The 22240-nt window shown below is 45.2% G+C and overlaps 1 protein-coding gene across 1 annotated transcript; it reads right to left on the bottom strand.

The window, feature by feature from the left end:
* Nucleotides 1–42: 42 nt before the first annotated feature.
* Nucleotides 43–17657, bottom strand: LOC120017568 (adenylate cyclase type 9-like). The gene is made up of 8 exons (XM_038960414.1): nucleotides 17420–17657; nucleotides 16974–17254; nucleotides 12718–12820; nucleotides 10586–10794; nucleotides 10181–10340; nucleotides 8973–9121; nucleotides 7200–7229; nucleotides 43–6233 (listed from the first exon to the last, which is right to left on the bottom strand). Exons 1-8 carry the CDS (start codon nucleotides 17633–17635, stop codon nucleotides 4814–4816), a joined length of 2568 nt encoding a protein of 855 aa, XP_038816342.1. The 5' UTR covers nucleotides 17636–17657; the 3' UTR covers nucleotides 43–4813.
* Nucleotides 17658–22240: the final 4583 nt, after the last annotated feature.

Raw genomic sequence — 22240 nt, 5'->3', positions numbered from 1 at the left:
CTTCTCTAACATGAAATATGGCTAAAATGAAGATGACACAAGTAAACAAAAGTTTGGATCCTTTAATTTCTGTACTTTTCTTGATTTACCTGCCAGGCCTACCTTCCCACTGGCCTCATCTCTCCTGTGTATGTTGGCACACAATGCTGCTTTCCTCCTATCACCCAAACAAACCCTCCAATGTCCATCTTCTTTAATAAATGGCAGTGTGATGGACTTTGGATTGTCTAATAAGCCTAATAGGTCTCCACATTAACATCAGGCTCTTGAATTAAGGAACAAAATATATTACTATTGTACTTATGCTAGTTGCAGGGGATTGTTGGTTGTCATAATTATGGTAGAAATATTGCTGCACTTGCAGCATCTAAAATACTTATTTTGACAAGCCCTTGAAAGATCATACATAATATATCATTCACACAGTCACCCAGACAGCCAGGCAGACGACAAAACAGTTTGATATTGAAGTGTTCTCCTGTTCATCGTTTTTCACAAAAAGTCCAAATCTGGCTCAGGCACATGTACAAAAAGTTGAAACAAAATCATAAATGTGACATCAAATACATATTGCATATGTACATACATAGTGAGTGCCTTGTGCAAATGTATACAGATTATGTTCATCGTGTTTAAAAATGATACATTGGCTATGGTTAATGTGCACAATAACAAATAAACAAACACAATAGCACACTGACTGATTGAAAAAGGCAAATATAAACAAGCAAAAAAACACAACATACATCTCAGATAAACAAATTAAAACACTTGGCTTTTTTCAATATATATTGTTATCCCCAGTGTGGAAATAACACATTGGAGCTAATTTACTATGGTTAATTTACAATAGCAGTGAAAGAAAGTGAGTGTGCAATTTAATCGCGAGTGAATTATCAACTTTTTTTGCTTGTGATGATAGTTTGAATGTGCTAACACACCCACAAATATTTAGTATATCTGCACCCCAAACAGTAAAAAGAAGAAAAAAAACTATATTGTCTCAACAATTGTATTTACTATGAAGGCCTGGTAAAAGGACTTTTTCTGCAGAAAGAAACACAGGCTCAGACACTGGTTCAGTTCAAACAATATATATTTAATCTCTCTGTTCTATGCATTCTTGATGTTTAAGCTTATGTTAATTACTGAATAATTAGTTTGTTCGTTGTTGGCTTTTGTTTCCCAACTCGTATTAGATATTGTATAGCATAATTATCCTGTATGGCTCAGTTGGGTCCTGTATGGCCTGGTTGGTAGAGCATGGCGCTTGTAACGCCAGGATTGGGTGTTTGATTCCCAGGACCACCCATATGTAAAATGTATGCACGCATGACTGTAAGTCACTTTGTTTAAAAGTGTCTGCTAAATGGCATATATATTATATATTCTTTTGAATTATACTACTTGGGCTCAATTAAAATAGACTTCTGGAGGCTTTATCCATGTCATGAAAGCTAACAAACAAACCCTAAGGTTGGTTAGAAATGTCAAGAGAGGCAAAGAAAGAAATCAATGACCAATGGCGGGAGTGTATGGGTGAGAAGTGGTAGCAAAAAAACTAAGTATGTCCATGCAAACACACACACACACACACACACACACACACACACACACACACACACACACACACACACACACACACACACACACACACACACACACACACACACACAAGAACAAGAACAAAGACACACACACAGAGCAAAGTGGTGAAAATGTCAGACTCAAACAAGCAAAGTCAAAGTCATTCCCTCCCATTCCTCCCATTTTACCAGAGAGCACAGAGTTTGATACAGTTTAGTTTTTACTTATATTCCCTTTTTTATTTCTCAGTATTGGTGAAGGTTTTAGTAAGAGGGTGGCATGCCCATATCCCTCCTCCCTCTTCTGCCTAGTTCCCTTTAAAAAAATTGTCCCTTGGATACCAGTCTTGGTTACTGTGCCCTTTCACTCCAAACTCAATACAAATCGCTACTGTACTCCATCTCACTCTAACTACCAAAATAAATACAAGTGTGATTCAATGCACAAACACTTACTTAAGCAATCATAAACCAAATAGATACACGATTGATGGTAAATACGGTCTGCTTCTGTGGAAGTGAAAGATAAAGTATGGCTTTTTCTTCAAGTGTGATAAATAAAAATATATCCAAATATTTAATACAAAGATCCACAGTACTTTAATTCATAATATAAAAATGGTGTGTGTCGAATTATTAACTATAGTCAGATATATAGAATCTATGAATGTGCTTCAAAGTTATTGGAAGTGGAAAGGCATTTGAGGATAAGAATATCAATAAGGCTGACAATAAGCCACCAAACTTTATCCACACAAGATGTCTAGCAAAAGGTACTGACATATTAGAAGTACATATTGGTGGTAGGTAAACAAAAGTCCCAAACGTTAAACAGACTCAGAATTTTGGCAAGGGTACATTGGCATAATATGAACTTAATTCCGATTTAATAGGATTTCTAGATCTTTTTATGGGCACTCACCTTGAAGTTATAGGCCATCTGCTTTGATTCGCATCATATGTTTATAATTTGTCTGATAGCCCACTTAAAGAACCTTAAACTAGCTCTTATTGGTTCTCCCTGCAGTTTAGAGTAGAGGTATCCCCAAAGATTACTCATCAGATTACTCTATCCAAGTCCGAGCATCGACCATTAGGAAGTAAAACACAAAACTGACCCTTGATCAGCACCAAGGGGCAACTTCAACTTTCACTCTTTCTCCTTAGTCAAATAGACTTGGGGAAAAAAGCACACGCGCACACACACGACACATATTTTCATACTACTTTCTGTCTGAAATGTAAGACACAAAAGTGACAGGGCTACAGATGAATCCCCTATAGACCCTTTCTTTCAGAAGAAAAAGCTTGAGCAGAAAAGAGGGGAAAAGGCAAGGTGAGAGAAAAGAGAAAAGCGAGGGAGCACGGAAGAGACCTTGGGCACACCACTCTTCACATAGAATTCACAGAGAATCAGTCAGAGAAAGAGAGAGAGAGAGAGAGAGAGAGAGAGACAAAAAAAACAAGTGAGCAAGATGTTGATTTTCTCAAAACAGGAGTTGCAGTTGGAACTGCTCAAGGCGATTCATAATTTCATAAAACATACAATCATCATCATCATTGCTATCATCATCATACTAACTCAACCAAAAATAGTTTTTTTAGGCATTACAAAAAATTTACTCGAAAAGGAAAACGTTGAAAAATATAGGTTGCATTGCACCCAAATAATAACTTGATGAAAGTGGCACATTTTAAGTACATTAATACAGTAGAGCCTCCCTCATGCAGAGGCTGTGATTGGATAAAAGATTAAACGTCCCACCTCTCAAACCAGCATGTCACACAATGCTAAAGACAGCCGTGATTAGCCATTGGTTGAATCTGGTGTCGGTCAAAATAATTTGTTTCTGTGGCAACTAACACAATGGATAGAACTTCATACAAACTTGAGTTTTCACTTCAATACACATTAATACATGTTATAACATGTTAATAAACTGTTTGTAATGAATTCTGTTCCTTTTGGCGAATGTCATACTTTTAACACATATTATCCCTAAAGATTTTAAGTGCTTTCCCATTTTGATATAACCAAATAGTCCCTTTAATTTCCTACACTATGATTCCCTTAAACAATTTTTAGATTTGTGCTTTTTCAGTATACTTGTTAGAGTATAATCGTTACTTGAGAGTGCTATAACGTATTTGTTCAGTTTTCTTACTGTCAAGACTGCTTGGTATAGGCTACCATCCCAATTTGCCATTTCCATTTAGGAGAGGTCTAGGAGAAGTTGTGTGAGACCCAGTCAGGAGACCTATGGTTCCGACAGTTATGTTCCACAGACCACTTAAAGAAGCTGTACGGAAGTTTCTTTAAAAAGAATGTGCTTCCTGAAAAGTTGGACATAAAAAAGCGTCAGTGTGAAGATAAATCCCTATGTTGGTTTTCCCTTTAGTATTGGGTCTATGTAGCACATCACAAACACTCTAAGCCATCGTCTCAAAGCAGAAACACCAATAACACTGCTTTTTGTCATTCCCTTATTCTACCCATGCTTCTTACCCATAATCCACCACTGTCTGGCACGTCATTTATTTCCCTTTACGGTCAGGCGAATAGGCTACAACTGATCAAGTGAAAAACTGAATATGGCACAAACGATAACGATACAATAACAAAACAAATTACATTGAAAAAACAACTTGTAGTAAAAGAACCACAGCATCATCGGTAGACTAGGTTTGAAATATAAAAAATAAGTCATGCTAAAGATTGTTCCAACCTTTTTTGTGTTTTTGTTCCATATTCATTTCTTGTTCGTTAACGGTTCTTGTCCTGAAGGCACTTCTTTACATATCAACCAAAGCATAAGAAAAATAAAACCTCAACACCAACAAGCAAAAACCCTTTCTCTACTCCTCCTCCTCCCTCCCCCTCCATTATATTGTGCCACAATAACTGTGCTCAACACAGCCCTCCCCCTTCCTATAGAAAAGTGATGAGCCATCATAGCTTGACTACAAGTCAATGTCCAAAGGTCACTCTGTCTGCAGTCACATTTCATCATGTGAAAACATCTGTTTTGGTTCAGAAAGGTGATTAATGGATAAGTTAGGGGGAAAAAACTCCTTCCATCCCTACAAACATTTATCTGTAGCTACTTCTGTCTTCAGCTCAGCTCAGAGAAAGGAGTGCTGATCGAGGATCAGTTTCAACTTTAAAATCATAATGAATAGGATTATATGGATAAGGGGGAGCTGATCCTAGATCAGCACTTGATGGATCAAAGGCGTGACATGAAATCCTCCTTATTGAGCTTTGTCAGCTCATTTGCTTCCTCCTCCTCCTCTTCCTCAGGCTGTGCCAAGGTACAGGGTACTAGCTCCGGGTCTAGGTCCAGGGTAAGGGGGTGAGGGTCCGTGCCCGTAGCAAGGGGGTGGCCAGCCCCAGTTTGGGGGATTCCTGGTGGGGTTGGAGGAGCATCCCTGTACCCCTCTGCCCGATCTGCCCTCACCCCGCAGGGCTTGGCCGGGCCTGGCTCTGGCCCTAGTCCTGAAGGAGCTCCAGGAGGTCCTATGGAAGAGGCTTGGGGGGTGAATGTGGAGGAAGAGGAGGAGGTGGGAGGAGTGTAAGAAGAGGATAAAGGAGGAGGAGCTGGCGCATTGGCACCTGCATCAGACTTGGTTGTTTTAACGGTGTCTCCTTCCCCCACGGGTCCAACGGCTGCCTGTGATTGGACAGGTTTCACCGGGGGCAAAACAGCAACTAATTGATGTGGCTGTAGCCAAGGTTCAGCCAATAGCTGCCCACCTCTTTCAGTGCTCCTGGGATACAGGAAGGTCCTCATTTGACCTTTGCCCTTGACGTTGACGGTACCGCGGTAGTCGAACTCTAATCCCATTCTGCTGAGCGCCGAGTGGCTCTCCTCACTCACCTGTACCCGACACTCCACCCCTGTAGAGTCCATGCGACTCGCAATATTCACTGTGTCTCCCCAGATGTCGTAGAGCAACTTGGTAGTGCCGATCACCCCCGCCGTCAGGGGACCATGATTGAACCCGATACGGAGCTTAAACCCAAAGCCTAGCATGTTTTTATTGAAGTCGTCCAAAACACCCATCATCTCGAGGGCAAAGTCGAACAGCGCCCTCAGGTGGTTAGAGTTGGGGTGGGAGTCGTCAATGCACTGCTGAGGGTTCAGCCCGGACGCCGCCATGTACGTGGCGCCGATCGTCTTGATCTTCTCCACGTTGGCGAAGTCCGGTTTCCGTAGCAACTCATCGAAGTCGCCGATGAGCTCATTGAGCACTCGATAACACTCCTTCCCGCCTTCGTAACTTTCCTCGTAGAATTCAGAAAAATTCACAATACTCGCAAAGATGACCCCGGCGTTGTCGTGATTTTTGGAGTACGACTGGGTCACCTTGAGCTGCTCGGCAACGTGGATTGGGATGATGTTGCCTAGCAACCAGTCTGCCTGGTCCCGCATGTTCTGGATCTTGACGCGGTGCTTGTCGGCCTCTATGTTGCCGTGGTAATGGAGACGGTAGCTGACCTCGAACTCGTGGTTCAAAAACCAGACCAATAGAAGGAGGAGGAAGTAGGTGAGTACTGCTTCTGGGACCAGTAGGTCTAGGGGTCTCATGGGGTCCATGGCGTCTGGACGTGGTTCTGGAGTGGACCATGTCTCATTGGTGAGATTACTGGAAAAGAGAAAGAGAAAATGAGAAGAGGGCAGGAGGTAGATGAGGGCAGACAGAGAGAGAAAGGAGTGGTGTGGCGGCTAGACAGAAAGAGAAAAAAAGAAAGAGAGTTAAGAAAGGAGTGTGTAGAGAGATAAGAAGGGAGGGTGTAGAAAGAGATGGGTAGACAGAGAGAGAGAATGTGAGAGATAGAGCGAGAGAGAGATAAAAAGGGAGGGTGTAGAGATAGGTAGACAGACACAGCCAGACAGACCGAGAGACAGACAGGCCGAGAAACAGACAGGCCGAGAAACAGACAGGCCGAGAAACAGACAGACCGAGAGACAGACAGACGGGAGGGGGTTGATATCGATACGCAGCAGTTGCATTACCATGAACCACACCCATTCGGTGTCTACCGTACCACGCTATACATGCCAAACACTTTCACAATATAAATCACTTGGCTATAGGCTCAAAGATACACATCATAGCATCAATTCAACTCATTCTCCCTCTTGTTAAAAAAGGCCAACATGGTCCTTCATGCTGTATGTATTGTTCGAGATCCTCTACCTGCAGCATCTCTCTCACAGTTGAGCTTTACCCGTGGCTCGTATAAATAGGACCAGCTAGCCAGTCTGACTCACAGGATCTGTCCCAAATGGCACCCTATTCCCTATGTGCCCTGGTCAAAAGTAGTGCACTAAGTAGGGAATAGGGTGCCTTTGAGATGCAGACATAGCCACTGACATTTAGCTGCTATGATTACACCAGCAATACTGCACAGTTTGAGAAAAGAGAGGAGAGGAGAGGGAGAAAAGAGTGAGAGAAGGAGAGAGAGTGAAGAGAAGAGAGAGGGAGAAAGAGAGAGAGAGATGGAAAGAGAAAGATAGAAAGACGTCCCCTCTTCTCTCCTTTCACCCCCGCCACCCTCCCAAATGTCACTCATCCATCAACATTCTGCATTTCCATGGCAACACTCACCCCATCGCTGGAGAACTGTCATTACTGGAGCTGCAAGACAGAGTGACTCCCGTCAGTTACACACACACACACACACACACACACACACACACACACACACACACACACACACACACACACACACACACACACACACACACACACACACACACACACACACACACACACACACACACACACACACACACACACGGCTGACTGATTCATATCAACCTCTTAGAATGACTCCTGTGAGTTAAACACAAGTGTGATAACACATTCCAACACACTCGCACACACACTCCAACACACTTACTCACACACACAACTTGGCTCACAAACAGATGAATATGAACATTTCCTAAGAGCCACTGGGAGAGAGAGGTATATTGTGTATTATTGTGCATATTGTGTCATAAAATGCTGACTAACGGCTGACTGATGGCAAATAAACTGCAAGCTATACATTTTTTTTAAATTATAGCTTAAAGTTTTAACATTATAACATAAGTTATAACATCTTCATAATGTTGTAAAGTTTCAAACTTTTCACCCCGCTACCCTCTAGAAGGCGGAGACAGTACAGGTGCATCAAAGCTGGGACCGAGAGACTGAAAAAAAGCTTTTTATCTCCAGGCCATCAGACTATTAAACAGTCACCACTAGCTGGCCTCCGCCCAGTACCCTGCCCTGAACTTTAGTCACTGATACTAGCCGGATACCACCCGGTACTCTACCCTCCACCTTAGAGACTGCTGCCCTATGTACACAGTCATGGAACACTGTTAACATCCTGTTTTACCCACTTCATATGTATGTACTGTATTCTAGTTGATCATCCTATATAACTATTGCTGTACACACCTTTTCTATTCATATATTGTCCATAATGCCTATACACACAATCATATACAGTACCAGTCAAAGGTTTGGGCACACCTACTCATTCCAGGGTTTTTCTTTATTTTTACTATTTTCTACATTGTAGAATATGTCAAAACTATGAAATAACACATATGGTATCATGGGGTAACCAAAAAAGTGTTAAACAAATCAAAATATATTTTATATTTGAGATTCTTCAAAGTAGCCACCCTTTGCCTTGATGACAGCTTTGCACACTCATGGCATTCTCTCAACCAGCTTCATGAGGCAGTCACCTGGAATGCATTTGTTAAAAGTTAATTTGTGGAATTTCTTTCCTTCTTAATGCGTTTGAGCCAATCATTAGTGTTGTGACAAGGTAGGGGTGGTAAATAGAAGATAGCCCTATTTTGTAAAAGACCAAGTCCATATTATGGCAAGAACAGCGCAAATAAACAAAGAGAAACGATAGTCCATCATTACTTTAAGACATGAAGGTCAGTCAATACGGAAAATTTCAAGAACCTATGATGAAACTGGTTCTCATGAGACCCGCCACAGGAAAGGAAGACCCAGAGTTACCTCTGCTGCAGAGAATAGTTCATTAGAGTTACCAGCCTCAAATAATTCAAGTAACAGACACATCTCAACATCAACTGTTCAGAGGAGACTGCATGAATCAGGCCTTCATGGTCAAATTGCTGCAAAGAAAACACCACTAAAGGACACCAACCACAGACATGCGGATTGCTAATATTTATATATTTCTTAATTCCTTTCTTTTATTTTGGGGGATTTGGGTGTATTGTCAGGTATTGTCAGGTATTACTGCACACCTGCGATAACATCTGCAAAATATGTGTATGTGAACATTTTAATTGGATTAAAGTTCTGAATGGGTCGTAAATACGTATAGGCTGCAGTACTCACCCTGTCCTGTTGAGGGGGCTGTGGAGCAGCACTAGTAGAGCCACACCAACAGCCGTGGCCAGGGCAGATCTCATCCAGAAACTCAGCTGGCAGAAGTTACAGTACTGGATGATGGCTATGGTCACTGCACAGCACAGGAACATGGTTACCTAGAGGGAGGACACACAACATTTGTTTGTGTAAACTGAAATTCCAATTTTCATCAATGCTTCTCTATGAGAAGAAATCGGGAATTGGAATTTCAGGTTATTTCCCAAATTGACTGAATTGAAATGGAACTTGACCCTGGTACACAAGAGTACTCACACAATATATTACATATGGTAACATAAACATACTTCCCCACCAATACCCTCAACACACTCACACCTGTGAGCACATGCCTTATGCACACCCATGGCATGTGTGAACACACACCCACACACGCATCAGTAGTTGAATTCCTTGTACAGTAGTTAGTACAGACTTATGATGACAACTTAACAAGTCTCTCTTCCATCCCTCCATCTCTCGCTCTATACTTCCATCCCTCCCTTCTATCCCTCTCACACACATCTTCTCTTTCTCTGCCATATTATTCATCGCTCTCGTCCAGTCCATCCCTCTCTTTCATCCCTCCATCCACATCCCTCTCTCTCTCTGCAAGGTATCCCCTATGTGTGTGTGTGTGTGGGGGGGAGGGGGATCCTTGCAAAACAAGATATCAAAGCACACCAGCTTGACTTGTGAGCAGTCAAGACTTGACCCCCTATTCCCTATATAGTGCACTACCTTTTGACCAGAGCCCTATGGCAGCAGCTCCGGACTCAGAGTAAGGCTAGAGAAAACAATGTGCAGTGTGTAGTTAGCCTCTGCCCAAACTAGGACCTCTATCTCTTCCACATAAAGGATTTGATAAGAGGATAATGTCAATCATCTGTGTGCCAAGCTCCACAAGTATAGACCTCCATTGTCCATTGACTGTTTCTCTCTGAAACACTGGCACGTTCTAGTGGGCTCTACAACTGTGGACCAAGTATAACTCAATGCACTTGACACTTAGTCCCATACACTTGAGAACACCTATTATTGTAAATAGGTGTTGTTAGCAGTAATGCATTTGCCATCTGTCATCTAGACCAGCGTTCAAACCCCTTTTGACCATCCCTGACTAGAACCCCATGTCTACCAGTCTGCCCTCCTCCTTTACCCTCTCTATCTCTCCTTACCTGGATGGGCAGGTGGAGGCTGCAGGCGAGGTGTGAGAACACGGACACGGCAGGAAGTGAGACCAGCACGGCCCCGATCACATGACGGGGGATCCAGCCTGACACCACCCTCAGCAAGGTCTGGGTACAGCTCAACACGTTGTCCAGGTAGAACGTCATACTGCAGGGGGCCAAGGAGGAGGAGGTGAGGAAAGAAGGGACAAGTAAATAGCAAAAAAGGACAACATTGTGATACACTGACTCACATCCCTATCAGTTCTCCCTCCCTCCCTCCCTCCCTCCCTCCCTCCCTCCCTTTCTAATTTCTCATTCCTCCATATAGCAACAGGGAGACCAACTCCTGCAGACACTTTTCACTTTACCCACCCTCTCTCCCTCCCACTATCTCCCCCCTCCATCCCTCACCGTATGGACAGCACCAGGGAGACCAGCTCTAACAGACCAGCAGCGGTAGCCAATCCCAGGACGGTTGCCGGAGGCGACTCCATGGTGACCATGGGAACCAGGAAGCAGGCCAAGGTGAGGGCGAGGAACACAGAGCAGGATAGGAGAACATCCAGGAAGGAGCTGAAGGTAGGGCTGGCGAAGGTCTGCACTGGGGCCTGGGTCTCCACCTGGAGGAGAGAGAGTAGTCAGAGACATAGAGAGAAGGTCTGCACCGGGGCCTGGGTCTCCACCTGGAGGGGAGAGAGTAGTCAGAGACATAGAGAGAAGGTCTGCACCGGGACCTGGGTCTCCACCTGGAGGGGAGAGAGTAGTCAGAGACATAGAGAGAAGGTCTGCACCGAGACCTGGGTCTCCACCTGGAGGGGAGAGAGTAGTCAGAGACATAGAGAGAAGGTCTGCACCGGGGCCTGGGTCTCCACCTGGAGGGGAGAGAGTAGTCAGAGACATAGAGAGAAGGTCTGCACCGGGACCTGGGTCTCCACCTGGAGGGGAGAGAGTAGTCAGAGACATAGAGAGAAGATCTGCACCGGGACCTGGGTCTCCACCTGGAGGGGAGAGAGTAGTCAGAGACATAGAGAGAAGGTCTGCACCGGGACCTGGGTCTCCACCTGGAGGGGAGAGAGTAGTCAGAGACATAGAGAGAAGATCTGCACCGGGACCTGGGTCTCCACCTGGAGGGGAGAGAGTAGTCAGAGACATAGAGAGAAGGTCTGCACCGGGACCTGGGTCTCCACCTGGAGGGGAGAGAGTAGTCAGAGACATAGAGAGAAGGTCTGCACTGGGACCTGGGTCTCCACCTGGAGGGGAGAGAGTAGTCAGAGACATAGAGAGAAGGAGAGGAGAAAGGAAGGGGAGAGGTGGTTATACAGTTGGGATGAGAGGAGAACAACACAGGGACAGAGAGAGGAGATAAAGTCTGGGTTGGCGCCCCTCCTTGGGTTGTGCCGTGGCGGAGATCTTTGTGGGCTATACTCGGCCTTGTCTCAGGATGGTAAGTTGGTGGTTGAAGATATCCCTCTAGTGGTGTGGGGGCTATGCTTTGGCAAAGTGGGTGGGGTTATATCCTGCCTGTTTGGCCCTGTCTGGGGGTATCATCGGATGGGGCCACAGTGTCTCCTGATCCCTCCTGTCTCAGCCTCCAGTATTTATGCTGCAGTAGTTTATGTGTCGGGGGGCTAGGGTCAGTCTGTTATATCTGGAGTATTTCTCCTGTCTTATCCGGTGTCCTGTGTGAATTTAAGTATGCTCTCTCTAATTCTCTCTTTCTCTCTTTATTTCTTTCTCTCTCTCGGAGGACCTGAGCCCTAGGACCATGCCTCAGGACTACCTGACATGATGACTCCTTTCTGTCCCCAGTCCACCTGGCCGTGCTGCTGCTCCAGTTTCAACTGTTCTGCCTGCGCCTATGGAACCCTGACCTGTTCACCGGACGTGCTACCTGTCCCAGACCTGCTGTTTTCAACTCTCTAGAGACAGCAGGAGCGGTAGAGATACTCTTAATGATCGGCTATGAAAAGACAACTGACATTTACTCCTGAGGTGCTGACCTGTTGTACCCTCGACAACTACTGTGATTATTATTATTTGACCATGCTGGTCATTTATGAACATTTGAACATCTTGGCCATGTTCTGTTATAATCTCCACCTGGCACAGCCAGAAGAGGACTGGCCACCCCTCATAGCCTGGTTCCTCTCTAGGTTTCTTCCTAGGTTTTGGCCTTTCTAGGGAGTTTTTCCTAGCCACCATGCTTCTACACCTGCATTGCTTGCTGTTTGGGGTTTTAGGCTGGGTTTCTGTACAGCACTTTGCTATATCAGCTGATGTAAGAAGGGCTATATAAATACATTTGATTTGATAAAGTTCAGATTACTACTACTATAATGTGGTCAAACTGTTAGAACTGAAATATCTTATACACACCAGCAGGGGGCTTTGTATGAACACGTGGTCAATACGGCTTTGACTGACACGGATTGAGGGTGTGTGTGTGTGTGTGTGTGTGTGTGTGTGTGTGTGTGTGTGTGTGTGTGTGTGTGTGTGTGTGTGTGTGTGTGTGTGTGTGTGTGTGCGTGCGTGCGTGTGTGTACCTCCTCCTGGTAGCTGATGCGGTAGGCTGTCTCCAGAGGTCTCTCCAGGAAGTTGAGGCTCAGCTTGTTGATGGGAGGCTTGAAGAAGTAGTCCTTCATCAGACTTGAAAGACAGGAGAATAGATTGAGGAAAAGACCGGTAGAGGGTTTCACGGTGGAATCCTAACTTGAACTCGACATCTGCATGCATGACTTGAGTCATCCATTGACATCTACGCATTATTTACGTGATCATCGAGGTTAAGTGCATCTCAAGCTGGGATTCCTCCCTTAGTGACTGACTTCAAATACACTGCTCAAAAAAATAAAGGGAACACTAAAATAACACATCCTAGATCTGAATGAATGAAATATTCTTATTAAATACTTTTTTCTTTACATAGTTGAATGTGCTGACAACAAAATCACACAAACATTATCAATGGAAATCAAATTTATCAACCCATGGAGGTCTGGATTTGGAGTCACACCCAAAATTAAAGTGGAAACCACACTACAGGCTGATCCAACTTTGATGTAATGTCCTTAAAACAAGTCAAAATGGGGCTCAGTAGTGTGTGTGGCCTCCACGTGCCTGTATGACCTCCCTACAACGCCTGGGCATGCTCCTGATGAGGTGGCGGATGGTCTCCTGAGGGATCTCCTCCCAGACCTGGACTAAAGCATCCGCCAACTCCTGGACAGTCTGTGGTGCAACGTGGCGTTGGTGGATGGAGCGAGACATGATGTCCCAGATGTGCTCAATTGGATTCAGGTCTGGGGAACGGGTGGGCCAGTCCATAGCATCAATGCCTTCCTCTTGCAGGAACTGCTGACACACTCCAGCCACATGAGGTCTAGCATTGTCTTGCATTAGGAGGAACCCAGGGCCAACCGCACCAGCATATGGTCTCACAAGGGGTCTGAGGATCTCATCTCGGTACCTAATGGTAGTCAGGCTACCTCTGGCGAGCACATGGAGGGCTGTGCGGCCCCCCAAAGAAATGCCACCCCACACCATGACTGACCCACCGCCAAACCGGTCATGCTGGAGGATGTTGCAGGCAGCAGAACGATCTCCACGGCGTCTCCAGACTCTGTCACGTCTGTCACGTGCTCAGTGTGAACCTGCTTTCATCTGTGAAGAGCACAGGGCGCCAGTGGCGAATTTGCCAATCTTGGTGTTCTCTGGCAAATGCCAAACGTCCTGCACGGTGTTGGGCTGTAAGCACAACCCCCACCTGTGGACGTCGGGCCCTCATACCACCCTCATGGAGTCTGTTTCTGACCGTTTGAGCAGACACATGCACATTTGTGGCCTGCTGGAGGTCATTTTGCAGGGCTCTGGCAGTGCTCCTCCTGCTCCTCCTTGCACAAAGGCGGAGGTAGCGGTCCTGCTGCTGGGTTGTTGCCCTCCTACAGCCTCCTCCACGTCTCCTGATGTACTGGCCTGTCTCCTGGTAGCGCCTCCATGCTCTGGACGCTACGCTGACAGACACAGCAAACCTTCTTGCCACAGCTCGCATTGATGTGCCATCCTGGATGAGCTGCACTACCTGAGCCACTTGTGTGGGTTGTAGACTCCGTCTCATGCTACCACTAGAGTGAAAGCACCGCCAGCATTCAAAAGTGACCAAAACATCAGCCAGGAAGCATAGGAACTGAGAAGTGGTCTGTGGTAACCACCTGCAGAACCACTCCTTTATTGGGGGTGTCTTGCTAATTGCCTATAATTTCCACCTGTTGTCTATTCCATTTGCACAACAGCATGTGCAATTTATTGTCAATCAGTGTTGCTTCCTAAGTGGACAGTTTGATTTCACAGAAGTGTGATTGACTTGGAGTTACATTGTGTTGTTTAAGTGTTCCCTTTATTTTTTTGAGCAGTGTATATACGCTGTCAACACTAATCACCATAGCACTGTTGGTAATCCTAAACCACCCAAGCCATAGACTGTTCTCTCTGCTTCTGCACGGCAAGCGGTGCCGGTGTATCGAGTCTGACACCAACAGGCTCCTGAACAGCTTCTATCCCCAAGCCATAAGACTGCTAAATACCTAACAAATGTCTACACAGACCATCTGTCTATCTAAGTTGACCCTTTAGATATTTTTATTCTTGCACTGTCTCAATGCACATTCACTCACACTGACACGCTCAACACACACATCTATACTGTCTCAATGCACATTCACTCACACTGACACGCTCAACACACACATCTATACTGTCTCAATGCACATTCACTCACACTGACACGCTCAACACACACATCTATACTGACTCTATACACACACTCACTCACACTGACACGCTCAACACACACATCTATACTGACTCAATGCACACTCACTCACACTGACACGCTCAACACACACATCTATACTGACTCAATGCACACTCACTCACACTGACACACTCAACACACACATCTATACTGACTCAATGCACACTCACTCACACTGACACGCTCAACACACACATCTATACTGTCTCAATGCACATTCACTCACACTGACACGCTCAACACACACATCTATACTGTCTCAAAGCACACTCACTCACACTGACACGCTCAACACACACATCTATACTGTCTCAAAGCACACTCAATCACACTGACACGCTCAACACACACATCTATACTGTCTCAATGCACACTCACTCACACTGACACGCTCAACACACACATCTATACTGTCTCAAAGCACACTCACTCACACTGACACGCTCAACACACACATCTATACTGTCTCAAAGCACACTCAATCACACTGACACGCTCAACACACACATCTATACTGTCTCAATGCACACTCACTCACACTGACACGCTCAACACACACATCTATACTGTCTCAATGCACACTCACTCACACTGGCACGCTCAACACACACATCTATACTGTCTCAAAGCACACTCACTCACACTGACACGCTCAACACACACATCTATACTGTCTCAATGCACACTCACTCACACTGACACGCTCAACACACACATCTATACTGACTCTATACACACACTCACTCACACTGACACGCTCAACACACACATCTATACTGTCTCAATGCACACTCACTCACACTGACACGCTCAACACACACATAACATGCACACACATCTATACTGACTCTATAAACACACACACTCACATACAATCTTCATATACACTGCTGCTACTCTGTTAATCATATATCCTGATGCCTAGTCACCTTACCACTATACATATCTACCTCTATAGATCCAGTATCTCTGTATATTATAATATGGGACTGACCCTGCACAGCTTCTACTTTCTCCTGTCCTCTTTATTTCTTATTTTTATTTCTCCTGTGTTTTTGTTCAACCGTATGTTATTTTTGTTAGTACTACATTGATATTGATTGGTGCATTATTGGATTCAGAGTTTGGAAGTAAAAGGCCTTTCACTTTAAACCTAAGGACAGCTAATCCCTGATATGCCAAGACATGCCCAGTTCTGCTCCTAAATCAAATCACATGTTATTGGTCACATTCACATATTTAGAAGATGTGTAGCAAAATGCTTGTGTTCCTAGCTCCAACAGTGCAGTAGTATCTAACAGCAGTACAGTAGTAGCTAACAACAGTGCAGTAGTATCTAACAGCAGTGCAGTAGTATCTAACAACAGTGCAGTAGTATCTAACAACAATGCAGTAGTAGCTAACAACAGTGCAGCAGTAACTAACAACAATGCAGTGGTATCTAACAGCAGTGCAGTAGTATCTAACAGCAGTGCAGTAGTATCTAACAACAGTGCAGTAGTATCTAACAGCGGTGCAGTAGTATCTAAGAACAGTGCAGTAGTAGCTAACAGTGCAGTAGTAGCTAACAACAATGCAGTAGTATCTAAGAACAGTGCAGTAGTATCTAAGAACAGTGCAGTAGTATCTAAGAACAGTGCAGTAGTATCTAAGAACAATTCAGTAGTATCTAAGAACAGTGCAGTAGTAGCTAACAACAGTGCAGTAGTATCTAACAACAGTGCAGTAGTAGCTAACAACAGTGCAGTAGTATCTAACAACAGTGCAGTAGTAAATAACAACTAGTCCTATCAACTAGTCCAGGGTCAGCTTTAGACCGTCAATCACTCCACTAAAGCCACCTACTATCTCCCAACTTTAATATGCCCCTCTACACTGGTTCAGGGTCAGGATTTATGACTGAACTCTGGTCTAGGTTATTTAGATGTACTGAACTCAAAACAGTTCATAAGTAAAGCCAAAAGCCACCATAGTCCCTCCGGTCCTCACCTGTCCTCCTTGATGACATCAACAAAATGGACGTCACTCTTCTCCCTGAAGTTCTTGGAGCGTAGCGGGATGAGGGCGGAGTGGTCCATGCCTGTGCCCCCCGGTCCCGCCCCTCCTGGACCCCCCATACCGAGGCTGGTACCCGTCCCTGTGCCCGTACTGGTCTTCTTTTCTTTCTCCTGGAGCATGTCACATAGAGAGCTCTGGCTGGCCATCACCGAGTCCTCCAGTGGAGGACTGAGAATGCCATTCAGAGCCCTGGGGCTGCAGCCTGGAGTAAACTACAGAAGAAGAAGGAGAGAGAGGGATGTGTGTTAGACAAGTGTGTGGTGCAGGTGTGTGTTATTAGTAGGTGTGTGGTAAGCTACGTTGGCACAGGAGTGTGTTGTCAGTGTGTGTGTATATGTGAATGTGTCCTTGCATGCCAGCATAGGCGTGTGATCTACCTTGGCGCTGTTAGTCTTATGTTCATCCTGGCATCCATTGAGTCCGGCCCCCTCCTCTGTCTGCTCCCCACTCACAGTGCAGGACACACAGAGGGCAGCAGCCCCCCCAGGCACGAGGGCAGAGGTGTGGGGGCGAGGGCACGGGGTCAGGATGTCCTGAGAACAACCACACTGAGCATGCTCTATCTTCCTCCCTGAGATCAGGTAGGTCTTCATCCCTGCAGAGGGGAAACACACACAGGTGTTAAAACACAAGAACACACACTTAACAATACACAGACAACCACCATAACACACACACACAATCAACCCAGCAGTTGCACTGTGCAGTCCGACAGTCAGACAGTTAGTTAGTCAGTCAGTCAGTCAGTCAGTCAGACCTGCAGACAGACAGTCAATCAGTCAGTCAGTGATTCAGACCTGCCAACAGTCAGTCAGTCAGACATGCAGACAGACAGTCAGTCAGTCAGTGATTCAGACCTGCCAACAGTCAGTCAGTCAGACATGCAGACATGCAGACAGACAGTCAGTCAGTCAGTCAGTCAGTCAGTGATTCAGACCTGCAGTCAGTCAGTCAGTCAGTCAGTCAGTCAGTGATTCAGACCTGCAGACAGTCAGTCAGTCAGTCGGTCAGTCAGTGATTCATACCTGCAGTCAGTCAGTCAGTCAGTCAGTGATTCAGACCTGCAGACAGTCAGTGATTCAGTGATTCAGACCTGCAGACAGTCAGTCAGTCAGTGATTCAGACCTGCAGACAGTCAGTGATTCAGTCAGTCAGTCAGTCAGTCAGTCAGTCAGTCAGTCAGTCAGTCAGTCAGTGATTCAGACCTGCAGACAGTCAGTCAGTCAGTCAGTCAGTCAGTGATTCAGACCTGCAGACAGTCAGTCAGTCAGTCAGTGATTCAGACCTGCAGACAGTCAGTCAGTCAGTCAGTGATTCAGACCTGCAGACAGTCAGTCAGTCAGTGATTCAGACCTGCAGACAGACAGTCAGTCAGTGATTCAGACCTGCAGTCAGTCAGTCAGTCAGTCAGTCAGACCTGCAGACAGTCAGTCAGTCAGTCAGTCAGTGATTCAGACCTGCAGTCAGTCAGTCAGTCAGTCAGTGAGTCAGACCTGCAGTCAGTCAGTCAGTCAGTCAGTGATTCAGACCTGCAGACAGTCAGTGATTCAGACCTGCAGACAGTCAGTCAGTCAGTCAGTCAGTGATTCATACCTGCAGTCAGTCAGTCAGTCAGTCAGTGATTCAGACCTGCAGACAGTCAGTGATTCAGTGATTCAGACCTGCAGACAGTCAGTCAGTCAGTGATTCAGACCTGCAGACAGTCAGTCAGTCAGTCAGTCAGTCAGTCAGTCAGTGATTCAGACCTGCAGACAGTCAGTCAGTCAGTCAGTCAGTGATTCAGACCTGCAGACAGTCAGTCAGTCAGTCAGTGATTCAGACCTGCAGACAGTCAGTCAGTCAGTCAGTCAGTCAGTGATTCAGACCTGCAGACAGTCAGTCAGTCAGTCAGTCAGACCTGCAGACAGACAGTCAGTCAGTCAGTCAGTGATTCAGACCTGCCAACAGTCAGTCAGTCAGACATGCAGACAGACAGTCAGTCAGTCAGTGATTCAGACCTGCCAACAGTCAGTCAGTCAGTCAGACATGCAGACAGACAGTCAGTCAGTCAGCCAGTCAGTGATTCAGACCTGCAGTCAGATAGTCAGTCAGTCAGTGATTCATACCTGCAGTCAGTCAGTCAGTCAGTCAGTGATTCAGACCTGCAGACAGTCAGTGATTCAGTGATTCAGACCTGCAGACAGTCAGTCAGTCAGTCAGTCAGTCAGTCAGTCAGTGATTCAGACCTGCAGACAGTCAGTCAGTCAGTCAGTCAGTCAGTCAGTCAGTCAGTGATTCAGACCTGCAGACAGTCAGTCAGTCAGTCAGTCAGTCAGTGATTCAGACCTGCAGACAGTCAGTCAGTCAGTCAGTGATTCAGACCTGCAGACAGTCAGTCAGTCAGTCAGTGATTCAGACCTGCAGACAGACAGTCAGTCAGTGATTCAGACCTGCAGTCAGTCAGTCAGTCAGTCAGACCTGCAGACAGTCAGTCAGTCAGTCAGTCAGTCAGTCAGTCAGTCAGTGATTCAGACCTGCAGTCAGTCAGTCAGTCAGTCAGTGAGTCAGACCTGCAGTCAGTCAGTCAGTCAGTCAGTGATTCAGACCTGCAGACAGTCAGTGATTCAGTGATTCAGACCTGCAGACAGTCAGTCAGTCAGTCAGTGATTCATACCTGCAGTCAGTCAGTCAGTCAGTCAGTGATTCAGACCTGCAGACAGTCAGTGATTCAGTGATTCAGACCTGCAGACAGTCAGTCAGTCAGTGATTCAGACCTGCAGACAGTCAGTCAGTCAGTGATTCAGACCTGCAGACAGTCAGTCAGTCAGTCAGACCTGCAGTCAGTCAGTCAGTCAGTGATTCAGACCTGCAGACAGTCAGTCAGTCAGTCAGTCAGTGATTCAGACCTGCAGTCAGTCAGTCAGCCAGTCAGTGATTCAGACCTGCAGACAGACAGACAGTCAGTCAGTCAGTGATTCAGACCTGCAGTCAGTCAGTCAGTCAGTCAGTCAGTGATTCAGACCTGCAGACAGTCAGTGATTCAGTGATTCAGACCTGCAGACAGTCAGTCAGTCAGTGATTCAGACCTGCAGACAGTCAGTCAGTCAGTGATTCAGACCTGCAGACAGTCAGTCAGTCAGTCAGTCAGTCAGTCAGTCAGTCAGTCAGTCAGTCAGTCAGTCAGTCAGTCAGTGATTCAGACCTGCAGACAGTCAGTCAGACCTGCCGACAGACAGACAGAGACAGTAATATAAGCTGTGGTGTATCACAGTGTGTTTGCACAACACCAGAGACTGTAGTGGCGGAGTTAAATGGCAATTCTACCACTTTTCATTATCGCCAGCCCAATACCAGTGTATATGGGAAAAAAGTTATATCTGATGACATCATCAAAAGAAAAAAAACGTCACAGAGAAGCATGAGGACCTTTCTTCTTATTTAACCACAGATCATTGAAACGTGTCGTTTTCACATATGTAGAGACACTGATGTGGTGCTGGAGATAATGAATATGAGGTTGAAAAGTGGCGGAATTGCCATTTAAAGGAAAGATTCACCTATTTTGAATGTTATGTAGTTTTTGTGCAGCTCTGAATGATGTCTTATCGATTACAGGGGCCATTTCATGTTTTCATGTGTATCTGAGCTATTGCTGTTCAAGCTGGCAGAAATACAACTGGCATGATGAGTTTTGTAACATAGTCATCTTTCCTTTAACAATGCTGTGGGGCAAACAAGGAAATACACAAACACTGGAGTACTAGAAGTGGCCAACGGCCAGCCGGTATCAGCCTGTTCAAACACGCTAAAGCTAGTTGGGCTAGATAAAGGTATCATAGTTCATATACAGCTAATACTAAGAAGGCTAGCTCTCATAATTTTAAACATGGCTAATGCTAGGCAAGTTCAAAAAGAGCTTATACTAAGAGCTTATACTAACTAGGCTAGCAAGTGCGCTCACAGTTCAAACACAATGCTAAAATAGGTTAGCTAACTGCTCTCACAGTTCAAAATGAAATGCTAGCCAGGCTAGATTGATGTCTCACAATTCAAACACAGCCAATACTAGGCTAGGTTAGCTAGTGCTCTCATTGTTCAACATTACTGATGCTAGCTAGGCTAGCTCTCATAATCAAAACATAGTGGAAGCTCAGGGGATTGTAAGCAAATAGGAAAACTGTAAAACAAATTTTAATTAAAAAAATCTTTCTAGGAACTAGTTCCCTGTTCCTGCACTAATGCAAAAGTTCTCTGAATATGTTTTTATGAAAAAAGTGTTTGTGAATATGTTTCAGATAAACACACATAAAAGATGTATCTAGCTACGTGTGATGTGTCAGCCTTTGCTGTGAGTGTATTTGATCTGTATATTAGTAAGCTCATGTATAAGTCAGTTTGTACGTATGAGTTTGTGTGTGTTTGCACTAGCTCTTTACTGAGTGAGTCACACACTCATATTGTGCTTCTCTGTTTCTCTCACATGTCTTTTAGAATCACCATGGCTGAGGGCCCATTCACCTCTTCTGTCTTTAAGTTTCTCTCTCCTCCCTTCATCACTCACTTTCCTCCATCACTATCTATCTCTTCCCTCTATCTTTCTCTACTCTATCTTTCTCTACTCCATCTTTCTCTCTCTCCCTCCTTCTTTTCACTCTACCACTTCCATTGGCAGACACACCACCATAAGAAGAAGTGCTCTTATCTCATTTCCCGGTCTCTCTAACTCAATTCAATTCAAGGGGCTTTATTGGCATGGGAAACATATGTTAACATTGCCAAAGCAAGTGAAGTAGATAATATACAAAAGTGAAATTAACAATAAAAATGAACAGTAAACATTACACTCACAGAAGTTACAAAAGAATAAAGACATTACAAATGTCATATTATGTATATATACAGTGTTGTAACAATGTGCAAATGGTTGAAGTACAAAAGGGAACTCTCTCTCTCTACACCTCTCTCATGCATCTCTCTCTCACACCTCTCTGATGCATCTCTCTCTCTACACCTCTCTCATGCATCTCTCTCTCACACCTCTCTGATTCAGAGGGGTTGGGGCTCCCGAGTGGCGCAGCATTCTAAGGCACTGCATCTCAGTGCTAGAGGGATCCCTACAGACCCTGATTCGATTCCAGGCTGTATCACAACCGGCCGTGATTGGGAGTCCCATAGGGCGGCACACAATTGGCCCAGCGTCGTCTGTGTTAGGGTTTGGC

This window comes from Salvelinus namaycush, chromosome 2 (assembly GCF_016432855.1).
Source record: "Salvelinus namaycush isolate Seneca chromosome 2, SaNama_1.0, whole genome shotgun sequence".
Taxonomy (NCBI): Eukaryota; Metazoa; Chordata; class Actinopteri; order Salmoniformes; family Salmonidae; genus Salvelinus; species Salvelinus namaycush.
Note: the sequence above shows the minus strand (reverse complement) of the source record. Positions and strands in the feature narration are given on the sequence as shown.

What these genes read in the sequence shown, in the direction of transcription:
- LOC120017568 (XM_038960414.1), bottom strand. Translation starts at nt 17,635, where the DNA reads ATGAAGACCTACCTGATCTCAGGGAGGAAGATAGAGCATGCTCAGTGT. An exon ending in AGCCCCCTCAACAGGACAGG is followed by an intron (nt 7,230 to 8,972) that starts GTGAGTACTGCA and finishes TCTGTCTTGCAG; the next exon opens with CTCCAGTAATGACAGTTCTC. An exon ending in GACAGTTCTCCAGCGATGGG is followed by an intron (nt 6,234 to 7,199) that starts GTGAGTGTTGCC and finishes TCTCTTTTCCAG; the next exon opens with TAATCTCACCAATGAGACAT.